Source organism: Arabidopsis thaliana, chromosome 2 (genome assembly GCF_000001735.4).
Source record: "Arabidopsis thaliana chromosome 2, partial sequence".
Taxonomy (NCBI): Eukaryota; Viridiplantae; Streptophyta; class Magnoliopsida; order Brassicales; family Brassicaceae; genus Arabidopsis; species Arabidopsis thaliana.
This window is the reverse complement of record NC_003071.7, coordinates 12,885,938-12,898,421: the sequence shown is the minus strand read 5'-3', so window position 1 is coordinate 12,898,421 and position 12,484 is coordinate 12,885,938. Positions and strand designations below refer to the sequence as shown.

The 12,484-nt window shown below is 34.0% G+C and overlaps 3 protein-coding genes across 3 annotated transcripts; 2 read left to right on the top strand and 1 right to left on the bottom strand.

The window, feature by feature from the left end:
* Window positions 1-249: 249 nt before the first annotated feature.
* On the bottom strand, window positions 250-1,368 carry AT2G30230 (6,7-dimethyl-8-ribityllumazine synthase). Its single transcript, NM_128576.3, has one exon. It carries the CDS (start codon window positions 1,264-1,266, stop codon window positions 733-735), a length of 534 nt encoding a protein of 177 aa, NP_180582.1. The 5' UTR covers window positions 1,267-1,368; the 3' UTR covers window positions 250-732.
* A 4,387-nt stretch (window positions 1,369-5,755) lies between these two features.
* Window positions 5,756-7,189, top strand: AT2G30220 (GDSL-like Lipase/Acylhydrolase family protein). Its single transcript, NM_128575.2, has 3 exons — window positions 5,756-6,508; window positions 6,609-6,867; window positions 6,963-7,189. The coding sequence occupies exons 1-3, from the start codon at window positions 5,885-5,887 to the stop codon at window positions 7,154-7,156; spliced, it is 1,077 nt and encodes a 358-aa protein (NP_180581.1). The 5' UTR covers window positions 5,756-5,884; the 3' UTR covers window positions 7,157-7,189.
* A 1,301-nt stretch (window positions 7,190-8,490) lies between these two features.
* LAC3 (laccase 3) lies at window positions 8,491-10,976 on the top strand. Its single transcript, NM_128574.4, has 5 exons — window positions 8,491-8,693; window positions 8,788-8,939; window positions 9,031-9,275; window positions 9,358-10,443; window positions 10,557-10,976. Exons 1-5 carry the CDS (start codon window positions 8,595-8,597, stop codon window positions 10,685-10,687), a joined length of 1,713 nt encoding a protein of 570 aa, NP_180580.1. The 5' UTR covers window positions 8,491-8,594; the 3' UTR covers window positions 10,688-10,976.
* The last annotated feature ends 1,508 nt before the right edge of the window (window positions 10,977-12,484 follow it).

Genomic DNA, 12,484 nt, shown 5'->3' with positions numbered 1-12,484 from the left:
CCCTTAATTAATCAGCCGTCTCGAGTTCGCATTATTACCAATAAATAATTAACCACCGAAACTTAAAAAACTAATCTGGTCTAAATACGTTGCATTACAGTTGAACATGCAGTTCTTCTTATATAAAGTATGATTTAAATTCTTCTGATTTTATAATGACCACAGTTTAATGAAAGTCATCAACCCATTTATAATTGAAAATTTTCAATTTAATTCTCCTTAAATTCCAACCTCTTCCATTATTATTTACTTGACCTCTAGCTATTATTCACTTGATCTCGACCCAGATGTTTCTTAAACAAATATTGAGTTAGTAATTTGTTACCATCATCATATGATTTTACCATTTTCATATACTTTGGTTTAGTTACATTAATTTTTCTTTTGCATTTTGGAATTCTAATTGTACTACAAGATCCAGTTTACATATGAGTACAAAGTTTTAATTCTAGATAATGGTCATATGATCTTAACTTAGAATCTTGTCCTCACTGCCACGGACTGAAATTAGAACATCAATTTAACATAGATCTTATCCACATGAGAACAGTACATAGTTTTGGTTTTAACTTCATAATAAATAAAATATTTGAAATTTTCTCACCGGGCATGTTAAATAAAAATCCGATTCCGGATCCAAAAAAAAAAAAAAAAAAAAAAAAAAAAAAAAAAAAGAATTTAAGAAAATAGAGACATAATTAACAAGGTGTGAAAAAAAGAAGAAGTACTAATTTAATTAAGATCCTCAGTGATGCTATCAAGGTGAGGCCGCCACGTGGACACTGACGCCGACCGGCTATGTTTCCGACGGTGACGATTCTCTTTACCGGCCGAACTCATCTTCTCCGACAACATAACATCTTCCAAATATTTCTCACACAACGTCAAACAATGACCATCAAGATCCTTATTAGTACTCACATGATCACTATTAATATCGTTGCCGCTTTCAAGAGGCTTTTTCCGGCATCGGAGCTCTTTTCTCTTCTTTGTTTTCTTCTTCTCCGGCATAGAAGTATCCGGGATAAGAAAATAGATGCTTCCACGCTTAAGCTCAGATTCAGGAGACAAGATCAAGATCTTACGCACAACTCCTTGAGAACAAGGTTTGCTTAAGACATGGTTAGGATTCGCCTGAAGAATCTCGCCGGCGGTCATTGGACTAGTGATCTCGTCGACGTGGCCGTTGAGATGTACGATACGGATCAAATCTAAAGCTCCACATGGAAGTACACAAGCCAAACAACACCGTAAACTGTTTCCCATATCTTCTTCTTTGCAAACAGATTTCTATGTTTTCTTTAGCAAAATAAAGATTACTTATAGAATTTTTTTCTTTTATTTGGTTCTTTGTTGTTGTTATGTGTTGTTTTTGTGGGGAAGACGAGGTTATATATATAGATAGAGTGAACCAAAAATGATTAAAGAGAGCTTGACCAAACGTTTACGGATATTTTATTTACTAAAATGCCCTTTCTTCTTATTGTGGATTTGTGATTAACTTAAGCAGCCCTCCTTAATCCTTATTATAGTGCTCAATTGCTCATCATTGTACAAATTACAAAACCATTTAGTTCTTTTATTCCACTCAATTAAATCTACGTTTTAACAATAAAATATACCCAATGTTTGGTCAATACTTAATCATTTTTGGTCTTAAAATCTACCTGTCTAATAATTTAATTTTTAATAACTATAAGATTAATTATTTGATAGAAGAAATTAATATATGAATATATTGTCAAAAGACTCAAAACTAATCAGAAAGAAAGTTGCACTTTATAATTGTACGATTTACACCAAACTACTAAATAATATATCCAACTATTATTTTTAACATATGTGCTTTGTTTTATTTTTTGTTAAACAATTATATAGATGCTTTATCCAGTAAAGAAATTCGTTACGAATAATTAAGGACCGTATAATATTTTTATTGTATTTTCAAACAGTTTTAGTTTTAATACGTGAAAACTACTGCATACACAAATACTACATTTGCTAATTTGCTACAACTGTTTTTCATCTTATTCTTCTACAGTTATACTGTAATGCAATTCTGCGAAAAGACAAAAATAACACCAGATAAAAAATGCTTCCCAAAACGACAAACAATAATGAGAATAACAATTATAATCTGTCGATGTAATATCTAAAAGAGTAAAACGATACACCTTCGTATTCCTTTTCGTATCTCGAATAGTCTAAATGCTCTCAGGCAACTACTAGCTATGGAAGGAAGCATTAACTGAATTTGTGGTCCTTGATTGTAATATTTCTTAATTATGGTACTTTACTGCTAATTGCCACATATATATTTTTCTCGTTTTAAATCAAAAAATTAACCCGTACGTACCCGGTACCCTATTTGTACTTAATTTCATCTAACACTTATGCTAGTATGCAACATGGTATTAATTACTATAGAAAATAGTAAGAGGAGCTTATTGATATTTAAAAAGTGGAGAAATTTAGCCAGAGGATCCGTTACGCTCGGGTTATGATACCCAAAGGAGATCAATGTATAATTAAATAACGTAACAAGAAAGAAATTATAAGTATAACTATCTAAAATCAAATAGTTAACTGATTTAATTTTATTGTTATCTTTTTCCCGACCAATCCGGGTATAATGTTCTTGTACATAGAGTATTTGAATAAGATCCGATTTTTAAAAAGCACTATTATTATGGAGATAAATTAGGGGTTTTTACTACTAAATAAATAAACAAAACCTTACTTTGATTATTACTATTTTAAATGAATAAACTAAAAATATTCAAACTGGAACGAATCAAATTTCGATGGAATACAACTTACAATAACATTCATTAGAAGACAGTTTTACAACAATCGTTTAATTATATAATATAAAAATCTATGTTTTACATAAACATCGATCATAATAGTCCAATCAATTGAATAATAAAAGAAAAATAATGGTTTGTCCAATTTTTGAAAGCCTCTTGTCACATGTCTCATCTCGAAAAGACAAAAGCTTAAGACTGAAACTGCACCAATAGTACTACGTAATATTCAACGTTAATTTTATATAAACACTGTTAAAATGAGACAGAAAAAGTAATATGCATGTACCAAATGTACGTAGGAATCTAGTTAGATCATGATTCTCCATTTTTCAGGATTATATTAATCAGTTAATTATGATTCTCGACTCTCGAGACGTTAACTTCCCCTTAATGACATGAATTTAATGGTGCTTAAGGTTTTGGTAAACCCCATATTCATCAAATGATTATTGAATAAATACATACTTAAGTACGTATGAGGAAGCTTCGTAGCACGGAGCTTTCAGGCACCGACTATTTTACGTACGAACGGCGCTGAAATTGATTGATTATGAAACTAATGATTTTAATTATTTTCTAATATCAAAGAATAAGCCTCGTGTGCACCACAAGATATTTCTTTTTGGTGTTCAGTTATGAACTTATGATTGAAAATTAATTAACCATGAAACTAAAAGACGATCAATTAATTGAAGAACGTGAGCCAAGTCTGTCTTTTCCCTCAATTGGACAACACTTGTATCCACGGTGGATCATAAACCACATAATTAATTATGTAGTTGAATGAGGTTAGTGAAAAAGGGTTAAATTAATCGTTTAGGACAGAACTGATTGTTTGTTTGTTTCTAAATTATTTATGAACCAGTTTATGCAAGCAAACAATTTTCTATATTAGAATCTGAATAATATATTTTAACGTAGGAATCAGTCGATTGGAAATAAATATTTTACTATATCAAATACGGCTGACAATATAATGATACTCTAAAGGATACTAATTTTGTATTTCTGTACTCATTAGAAAAAGAGTTCATTTCCTACCAAAAAGAAAAAGAAAAGGAGTTCAACTGCAAAATTCAAATGGAATATTTTTTCTTTAAACCATAAAAAATTTACTCGCTCATCTTCATTTAAAAATATTTCTATCTTAGATATATAGTAGTATATCGCAAAAGTTTGAGTTTACTTATATAGGATATATGCTGGTGAAACTATGATGGTCCTTATTATATTAAATACTAACAAGAATCGCAAAACTATAAGTTTAATATGGTTGCTTGTCTCTCCCTATTTTTTTTGTCACAACGCTGGAATCGGAAATAAAGAAAAGATACATAGCTGTCATTTTTGGTCAAACGGTTCAATGAATCAAAGTCTAGTTTCTAGTTCCAGTTACAAAGTTCAGTTTTACATTTTTGTTCTGAAAGATTTTGAGCTGTATTTGTGAACCATCTGAAGTTATGTACGTATGGAGAGTAAAACTAATTCTTGTAAATATTTGCCTAAGAAAATGAACAGCAGAGTTTATTTTAAGTTTCAAACGTGTTGTTACTATTGTAGACTCTCGAAAGATTAATATATAACCTTCTAGAATTTCGTAGTCACAAACAAAAATATTTGACAGGATAATGTTTAGGGGGGAAGAACCTGATGGTGTAAGTATAAACGACAAATTAAGAGAATAACATATAGCTTAGATCATTGGAGATATTCCAGTCGATAATACGCGTTGATTTAGATTTATCCTCGTGAGCAAGATCCTTTTTTGTTCTATATGATTTAGTGGTGCACGTTGCTCTCTCTATCTTAAAACTAGCTAAGTTGACGTGAGAGGAAAATCCAAATGACATTTCAAGAGATTTTATGAAGATGTAGGACATATAACATTAACATCAATCATATATAAAAAAAGGGGTGGTCTTGAAGTTGAACTACTAGGTTCGTCTGAGAAAGAAACTGTCAGAAAATTGAATGAGACCGTAAATTCGTATAGTTTTTATGTTAACCATTTCAGATTTCATTTTATGTAGGGATCAATTTTTCCTCCTGAGATAGTAGAAGCCATAAAATATAACCAAACTGTAACCACATCAACAACTGCATTAAAAAAAAAGTTGATATGATTATCATCCATGATTAAATACTTTTTTTTTCATCAAACCATAATTAAATACTTTTATAACAAATATGATAGGAATATGCATAGGGAAGCTGTATCATTTACATAAATTCATTATGGCTCTTACCGTTTCATATTGTTCTTACGTTAATTACTTAATTTCAATTTTCTTTTTACACGAGGAAACATGTACAGATAATTGTTGTTAGGGCCGGGCCTTTATATGTTGAACCAGCCCATAAAATTTTGAAACATAATTCCACAAAATTATAATGTAGCTTCGAAATGAAATAATACAACCCAAATTTCTTGCGTTATATATCGACGATCGTAGGCATAAACTCGTAATAGTTTTTCTCTCCATCTCCATGTAAGCAAGTCGGTTTCTGATTGGTTCTCTCTATAAAAGAGTATCCTTCCGATTACTTAATAGAAATGATGTTTTGACGAAAAAAAATATATATATTGACGATCATAATTTTTTAATAAAAGCCAACATATTACGTTTCTTGAAAATTTCATTCATGATTTGTTGACGTTGTGTTGTTAGTATATTTTGTGCATCTTTAAACTTTAAAAGCCATCCAAAACCAAAATTAATGAATAAATTATAAATTTATAAATTTAAATATGTCTTAAATTAAAATAAAGTAAAATTGAAGTCAACCAATATGGAGAAGTCAAACACCTAATTAATAAGATATTTCTTGTTAAAGGAATTGAAATAAAGTGTTAAATACGTTAAAGTGGACTAAAAAAAAAAAGAAAAAAATCTTCTTTTATATGGTAATGTATCTGTGAAATCTCGTTAATATCTTTACGTAGACTATATTCAAAGCTTCTATGTTTACTCCAACAGAACATGAACATCACCTTCAAGCTCTTTAAAACGCCATCACTAACTTAATTCACCACTATAGAGGAATCAAAATAACAGGAAGTGATCAAATACACAATGTATATATCTAAAACCATAGTGTTTGGTCTCTTTGTTGCAACACTCCTCGTGTCTTGCAATGCGGATGCAAACACCACGCAGCCGCTTTTCCCGGCGATTCTAATATTCGGCGACTCAACGGCAGACACAGGCAATAACAACTACTACTCACAAGCCGTCTTCAAGGCTAATCACCTCCCTTATGGCGTTGATCTTCCCGGCCACGAAGCTAACGGAAGATTCTCAAACGGAAAGCTAATCTCTGACGTAATCTCCACAAAACTCAACATCAAAGAGTTTGTTCCTCCGTTTCTACAACCGAACATCTCCGACCAAGACATTGTCACTGGAGTCTGTTTTGCATCCGCGGGTGCTGGCTACGATGACGAGACCTCACTATCTAGCAAAGCTATTCCGGTCTCACAACAGCCAAGCATGTTCAAGAATTATATTGCTCGTCTCAAAGGTATCGTAGGAGACAAGAAAGCGATGGAGATTATTAACAACGCTTTAGTGGTCATAAGCGCAGGGCCTAATGATTTCATCTTGAACTTTTACGATATCCCCATAAGGCGTCTCGAGTATCCTACTATCTATGGCTACCAAGATTTTGTTCTCAAGAGGCTTGACGGTTTTGTCCGGGTAAAATCTTGAAATTTTTGTTTTCATGGTCTGGGACCAGATTATTTCATGGAGCTATATTTGTCGTGCTGACTCTCGAATCTTTTCTTCTTGTGTGCAGGAGCTTTATAGTTTAGGTTGCCGGAATATTCTAGTCGGAGGGTTGCCGCCAATGGGATGTTTACCGATCCAATTGACCGCGAAATTGAGAACCATTTTGGGAATTTGTGTGGAACAAGAAAACAAAGACTCCATTTTGTACAATCAGAAGCTTGTAAAGAAATTGCCTGAGATCCAAGCGTCTCTACCCGGAAGCAAGTTCCTTTACGCTAACGTCTACGACCCTGTGATGGACATGATCCGAAACCCTAGCAAATACGGTATATACAATTTTTTCCCTTGTTCCACAAGTCATCTAAATCTGAACCTTACTAACTTATGCAATATATACTCATCGTCGTACAAATAAAAACAGGATTCAAGGAGACGAAGAAAGGATGTTGCGGAACAGGATACTTGGAAACAAGCTTCTTGTGCACTTCCTTGTCAAAGACTTGTCCGAATCATTCGGATCACTTGTTTTGGGACTCCATTCATCCCTCCGAGGCAGCTTACAAATACCTAGGGAACTTCATAGATGCTCAGATTCAAGAGTGGCTTAAGACTTAAGTCAAACTTCACGATTTACGAATTAATTAACTAAACAATGTATTTTACTTAATTAGCAACTAAACAAATTTATGGCCCTTAAAATATTCAAAAAAAAAAATGTCAATTTTCAGGCAACCTAATTTAATACGAGATGTACTTGTTTGGGTGTGAGTTAAGTAAGCTACTGATTTTTCAAGTTGAAGATAAACCTGCTTCCTCCCAATTAAAACACACATTTACTTAAATATTGAATATGATTATAACATTATTAATATTTTTTTGAATGTAAATAAGTCATATTAGTTAGTACTTAATAGCTTGATCATCCTTAATCCCCAACTTTGTTTCAACGTTGAAAATAGCTCCGCGTGCACCTTTACAAGTTTAGTATCGTTTTACTTACAAAGTTTATGTAGCAGAGGTGTCAAATTTAGGCGTCGATAAACATCTAATGTATATTTATCTATATAAACGAAATTGGGATATAGAAGTGAGGGTGTGAGTGAGACCATGGCCCATGGACGTATGTAGTGTGACTCAAAAGGTCAACTAACAATTTATTTAAAAGTAAAGGTTAGTTACTTAGTTATAGAGTTCAATACCAAATCCATACCACAATTTTCAACTCCCATCGAACCACTTCTTTCATTTTTTATTTTCATTGGCTGGTTTTGTATTGCAACCGCTATTATGCTGCGCGACTCATTAGCTAGGTTTTCTAGTTTACGTATAAGAGGATATGCAGAAAAGAACAATAAAGATAACCCGAAAACTTTATTGTATTTTAGTTTAGGACTAAATTAATTTGAAGAAAAGAAGAGAATATTATCTATTTTAGGATATAATATAGAAGTACGTAAATTAAATGTATACGCCATAATGCCAAGAATAATAAAAATGAACTTATGCAAATTAATTTTAAGGAAAAACAAAAAAAAAACTTATGCAAATTAAAAACGTGTATCGTTGTATGCTAAGGGAAACCGAAGAAGATACATATGTTTGAACGTAAACATTAATTTCATTAGAGAAGAAGAATGTGAAGATCTTCTAAGTGCTCCAACTTAAAGAAAAACATCAATTTAAATCTTAGTTAATAAATATCATTTTTAGCTAATTCTTCCCAATTAAAACAAACAAAGTAAAACAAGAAATTTTTGATTTGCATGATTTTTAATAATCAAATAATAAAGGATCCTAGTTTCGAATTAGTCTAGTGGGTGTACCGAATCAACTTAACCCATTGTGAGATTTTCTTTTTTTTCTCCCTCCTGCTGACTCTAAACCTAATATTAGTTTCCACTTTGGTAAAATATAATAAATTGTTTAATTGCTAACGAATTCACGAAGACCTCTGTTGTTTCCCGCTTAGTGTGTATAAATACCACTCCTTCCTTTTCTCCAAACTCATCTCACAAATCTCCAACACAGAGAGCTTCTCACAGTGAAGCAAACAATGGAGTCTTTTCGGCGATTCTCCTTGCTATCCTTCATTGCCCTACTTGCCTACTTCGCTTTCCTCGCTTCTGCTGAACATCACGTCCATCAATTCGTGGTAAGCTAGCTACTAATGTTACATTAAAGCTTTTTGGTATGTTCTTACGTTTATAGAATTCCCTTAATTTAAGTTTAAACGACGATGACTTTAGATCACACCGACACCAGTGAAGAGGCTGTGCAGAACTCACCAAAGCATCACTGTGAATGGTCAGTACCCTGGTCCAACGCTTGTGGTCAGGAACGGTGACTCTCTCGCAATCACTGTCATCAACAGAGCCCGTTACAACATTAGTATTCATTGGTAAAATATTTGACCATCAAATTCAACAAACATATGTTATGTTATGTTCTCTGTTTTCATACTTTGTTTTTTGCTCTGTTTTTTGGGATAGGCATGGAATCAGACAGCTGCGGAATCCGTGGGCCGATGGTCCAGAGTATATAACACAATGTCCGATCCGTCCAGGACAAACCTACACTTACAGATTCAAAATCGAGGATCAAGAGGGTACGCTTTGGTGGCACGCTCATAGCCGCTGGCTCAGAGCCACGGTCTATGGTGCTCTCATCATTTACCCTCGTCTTGGTTCTCCTTATCCCTTCTCTATGCCCAAACGTGACATTCCAATTCTTCTTGGTAAACAACTAAACATTTTGTAACTTCTAATCACTTCAAATTATATTTTCATGATCACAACTAATAATACTTACTAAAATAGGGGAATGGTGGGATAGAAACCCAATGGATGTTTTGAAGCAAGCACAATTTACGGGAGCAGCAGCTAATGTCTCTGACGCTTACACAATCAACGGTCAACCAGGCGATCTTTACCGCTGCTCGCGGGCTGGGACAATCCGTTTTCCAATTTTCCCCGGGGAGACGGTGCAACTCCGTGTCATCAACGCTGGTATGAACCAAGAGCTCTTCTTCTCAGTCGCCAACCACCAGTTCACAGTTGTAGAAACTGATTCCGCCTACACGAAACCATTCACCACAAATGTCATCATGATCGGTCCTGGCCAAACCACTAACGTCCTCCTCACGGCAAACCAGAGACCAGGCCGCTACTACATGGCAGCTCGAGCCTACAACAGCGCAAACGCCCCGTTCGACAACACAACCACTACTGCTATCTTACAATACGTCAACGCTCCAACAAGACGTGGCCGTGGTCGTGGTCAAATCGCTCCTGTTTTCCCAGTCCTCCCCGGGTTCAACGACACCGCAACCGCAACTGCTTTCACCAACCGTCTCCGATACTGGAAACGAGCTCCAGTACCACAACAAGTCGACGAGAACCTCTTTTTCACCGTCGGATTAGGGCTAATCAACTGTGCCAACCCAAACAGTCCCCGTTGCCAAGGTCCTAACGGGACCCGATTCGCAGCAAGCATGAACAACATGTCCTTCGTGCTACCACGAAGTAACTCCGTCATGCAAGCATATTACCAAGGCACCCCAGGAATCTTCACAACGGATTTTCCGCCCGTTCCACCGGTGCAATTCGATTACACAGGTAACGTTAGCCGCGGGTTATGGCAGCCCATAAAAGGAACCAAAGCTTACAAGCTTAAGTACAAATCTAATGTTCAGATTGTGTTACAAGACACTAGCATTGTCACGCCAGAGAATCATCCCATGCATCTACACGGGTACCAATTCTACGTGGTCGGGTCAGGTTTCGGTAATTTCAACCCGAGAACAGACCCGGCTAGGTTTAACTTATTTGACCCACCAGAGAGGAACACCATTGGAACACCTCCAGGTGGTTGGGTGGCAATTCGGTTCGTCGCTGATAATCCAGGTTAGATGATCTTATTGACTCGAAAGCATTTGATACTTTGTAACCATAGGTTAAATGATCTTATTGACTCAAAAATGAAAAACATATTTTGATATACTTGTGGTGTAATGCAGGAGCATGGTTTATGCATTGTCACATTGATTCACATTTGGGATGGGGTTTGGCTATGGTTTTCTTGGTAGAGAACGGTCGTGGACAGTTGCAATCGGTGCAGGCTCCACCATTGGATCTTCCAAGATGCTAATAAAAAACTTCTACCGTTGGATCTAAAGAATTTATGGGGTTTGGTTTTTTGTTCTTGTTTTTTAATCAAAAAAAGACTTCGTGAGTCTTGATATGTTAAAGATGGACAACTGCTCTATTGAAAGTGGTTCAACCTTTGTTTTCGATGTACTTTTGTTATTTTCCTCGTAATAGAGTGAGTGTTTTCATTTTTCCGATTAAAAATTTACCAAATAAAAGCTGTGTTAGTTAATCTTCTTTTTCTAGCTGACTTTCCCAAACAACTTTATTAGTTATTAACTTAATATGAACCCACAAGATACTTTTAATTACATTATCATACATAAACTTTTCTTGCAAAAATAGCATCATATCGATCTTTAATTGGCCATCTTTACGAGAAAATAATTCTTGAAAAAGAACGTAAATAGTGTGGTTGCGATTCCGTTGATCAAAATTTACCATTAAACTGAAAAAAAAAAATAGTGATCCATGAATTACATTTCTGTATAACTTCTTCCACAAAAAGATGATTTTTTTTGGTCAACTTTCTCCAAAATTCTCAAAACAATTCGCCGTCAATGCCTATAACTCGACATAAGTAAATTGACTACAACTGCCATAAGATTGTAAGTTTGGTGGTCTGTTGGTCATCCTGATGGAATGTAGTTGTACCATTTTGAACTATAATAGAATCTAATGAGATAGTTTTGATCGATTGTTATAAATTGGATAACCCTAAATGTAAAAGTACAAAAAATACATTCTTCGTTGTGGAATCCTAATAAACAAAATTGTCCTCTGGATACTTAATAATTCAAACGTCATGACATAAGTGATCCAAACATCACAAAAAAAATTCATAATCTATTGGAACAAAAGGTTGATAGACTTACATGAGTGGTATCCATTCCAATCGACACTAAGATTTACTGATCCCAAGTTGAATTCATGCGAAAATATTTACACTAAAATGGTTAGAAATAGGATTTGGTATGGTAAACATTTTTGGGATACTCTTTATTGGTCTCGATTTTGCAATCAACGTCGCAAATAATTGATTTACGATATCTTTTACCTCACACGAAACGTGTACACAATTGTGTATTCTTTCTTGCACAACCCTAGACCTTAGTTTAAACTTCAATCTTCTCCGCAATGAAATAAAATACACAATTATACATAATTTCCATAATCCAACATTTTTTTTTTTATATCTAAAAGCACCTCCAATGGAGAGAATCTGTCGAAGGGTTCTCTCTATTTTTTTATGATTAAATTTCAAAAAAATTAACAAAAGAGCTTTTTTCTTTTTTTTGGTTTTTTATAGTCCAATGGTAGGTTCTTTTAGAAGAATTCTCTGGAAAAACAATATTAATATAAAATTATTTTATTTCATACAATTTAATAATTATTACAAAGTATAAAATATTAAACATACATTAATTTGAAATATTATAAAATAGATATGAAAAAAAACGGAATAAAGATCAGTTGTTCTGTTGATTGTTACAACATTTAGTCACGATATACAAGAGAAAATGACTTGATTCATACCTAATTTGGAGAATCCGTCAACGATTACTCTCCAAATCATATTTTCTATTCTCCGATTGAGTTTATCTTCCGGTGATAGTCATCACCATCTGCAATGTTATAAAAGTCATGCAGTACGTACTTAGGTGCTAGAGTACCGCCTATTTCGGATTAATCGTCGACTAGGCGTTAAATCAAATTGGCAAATATGCTATAGTTTATATAAATATATAGTATATATAACTTTTAATCAGTCATATTTTTAAAATTTGATGTAGCATTG

Excerpts from the sequence above, each read along its gene's own strand:
- LAC3 (NM_128574.4), top strand. The coding sequence starts at position 8,595 with ATGGAGTCTTTTCGGCGATTCTCCTTGCTATCCTTCATTGCCCTACTT. Across the intron at positions 8,694-8,787 it reads ATCACGTCCATCAATTCGTG|ATCACACCGACACCAGTGAA; the intron begins GTAAGCTAGCTA and ends CGATGACTTTAG. Across the intron at positions 9,276-9,357 it reads TGACATTCCAATTCTTCTTG|GGGAATGGTGGGATAGAAAC; the intron begins GTAAACAACTAA and ends TTACTAAAATAG.
- AT2G30230 (NM_128576.3), bottom strand. The coding sequence starts at position 1,266 with ATGGGAAACAGTTTACGGTGTTGTTTGGCTTGTGTACTTCCATGTGGA.
- AT2G30220 (NM_128575.2), top strand. The coding sequence starts at position 5,885 with ATGTATATATCTAAAACCATAGTGTTTGGTCTCTTTGTTGCAACACTC. Across the intron at positions 6,509-6,608 it reads GGCTTGACGGTTTTGTCCGG|GAGCTTTATAGTTTAGGTTG; the intron begins GTAAAATCTTGA and ends TCTTGTGTGCAG. Across the intron at positions 6,868-6,962 it reads CCGAAACCCTAGCAAATACG|GATTCAAGGAGACGAAGAAA; the intron begins GTATATACAATT and ends AAATAAAAACAG.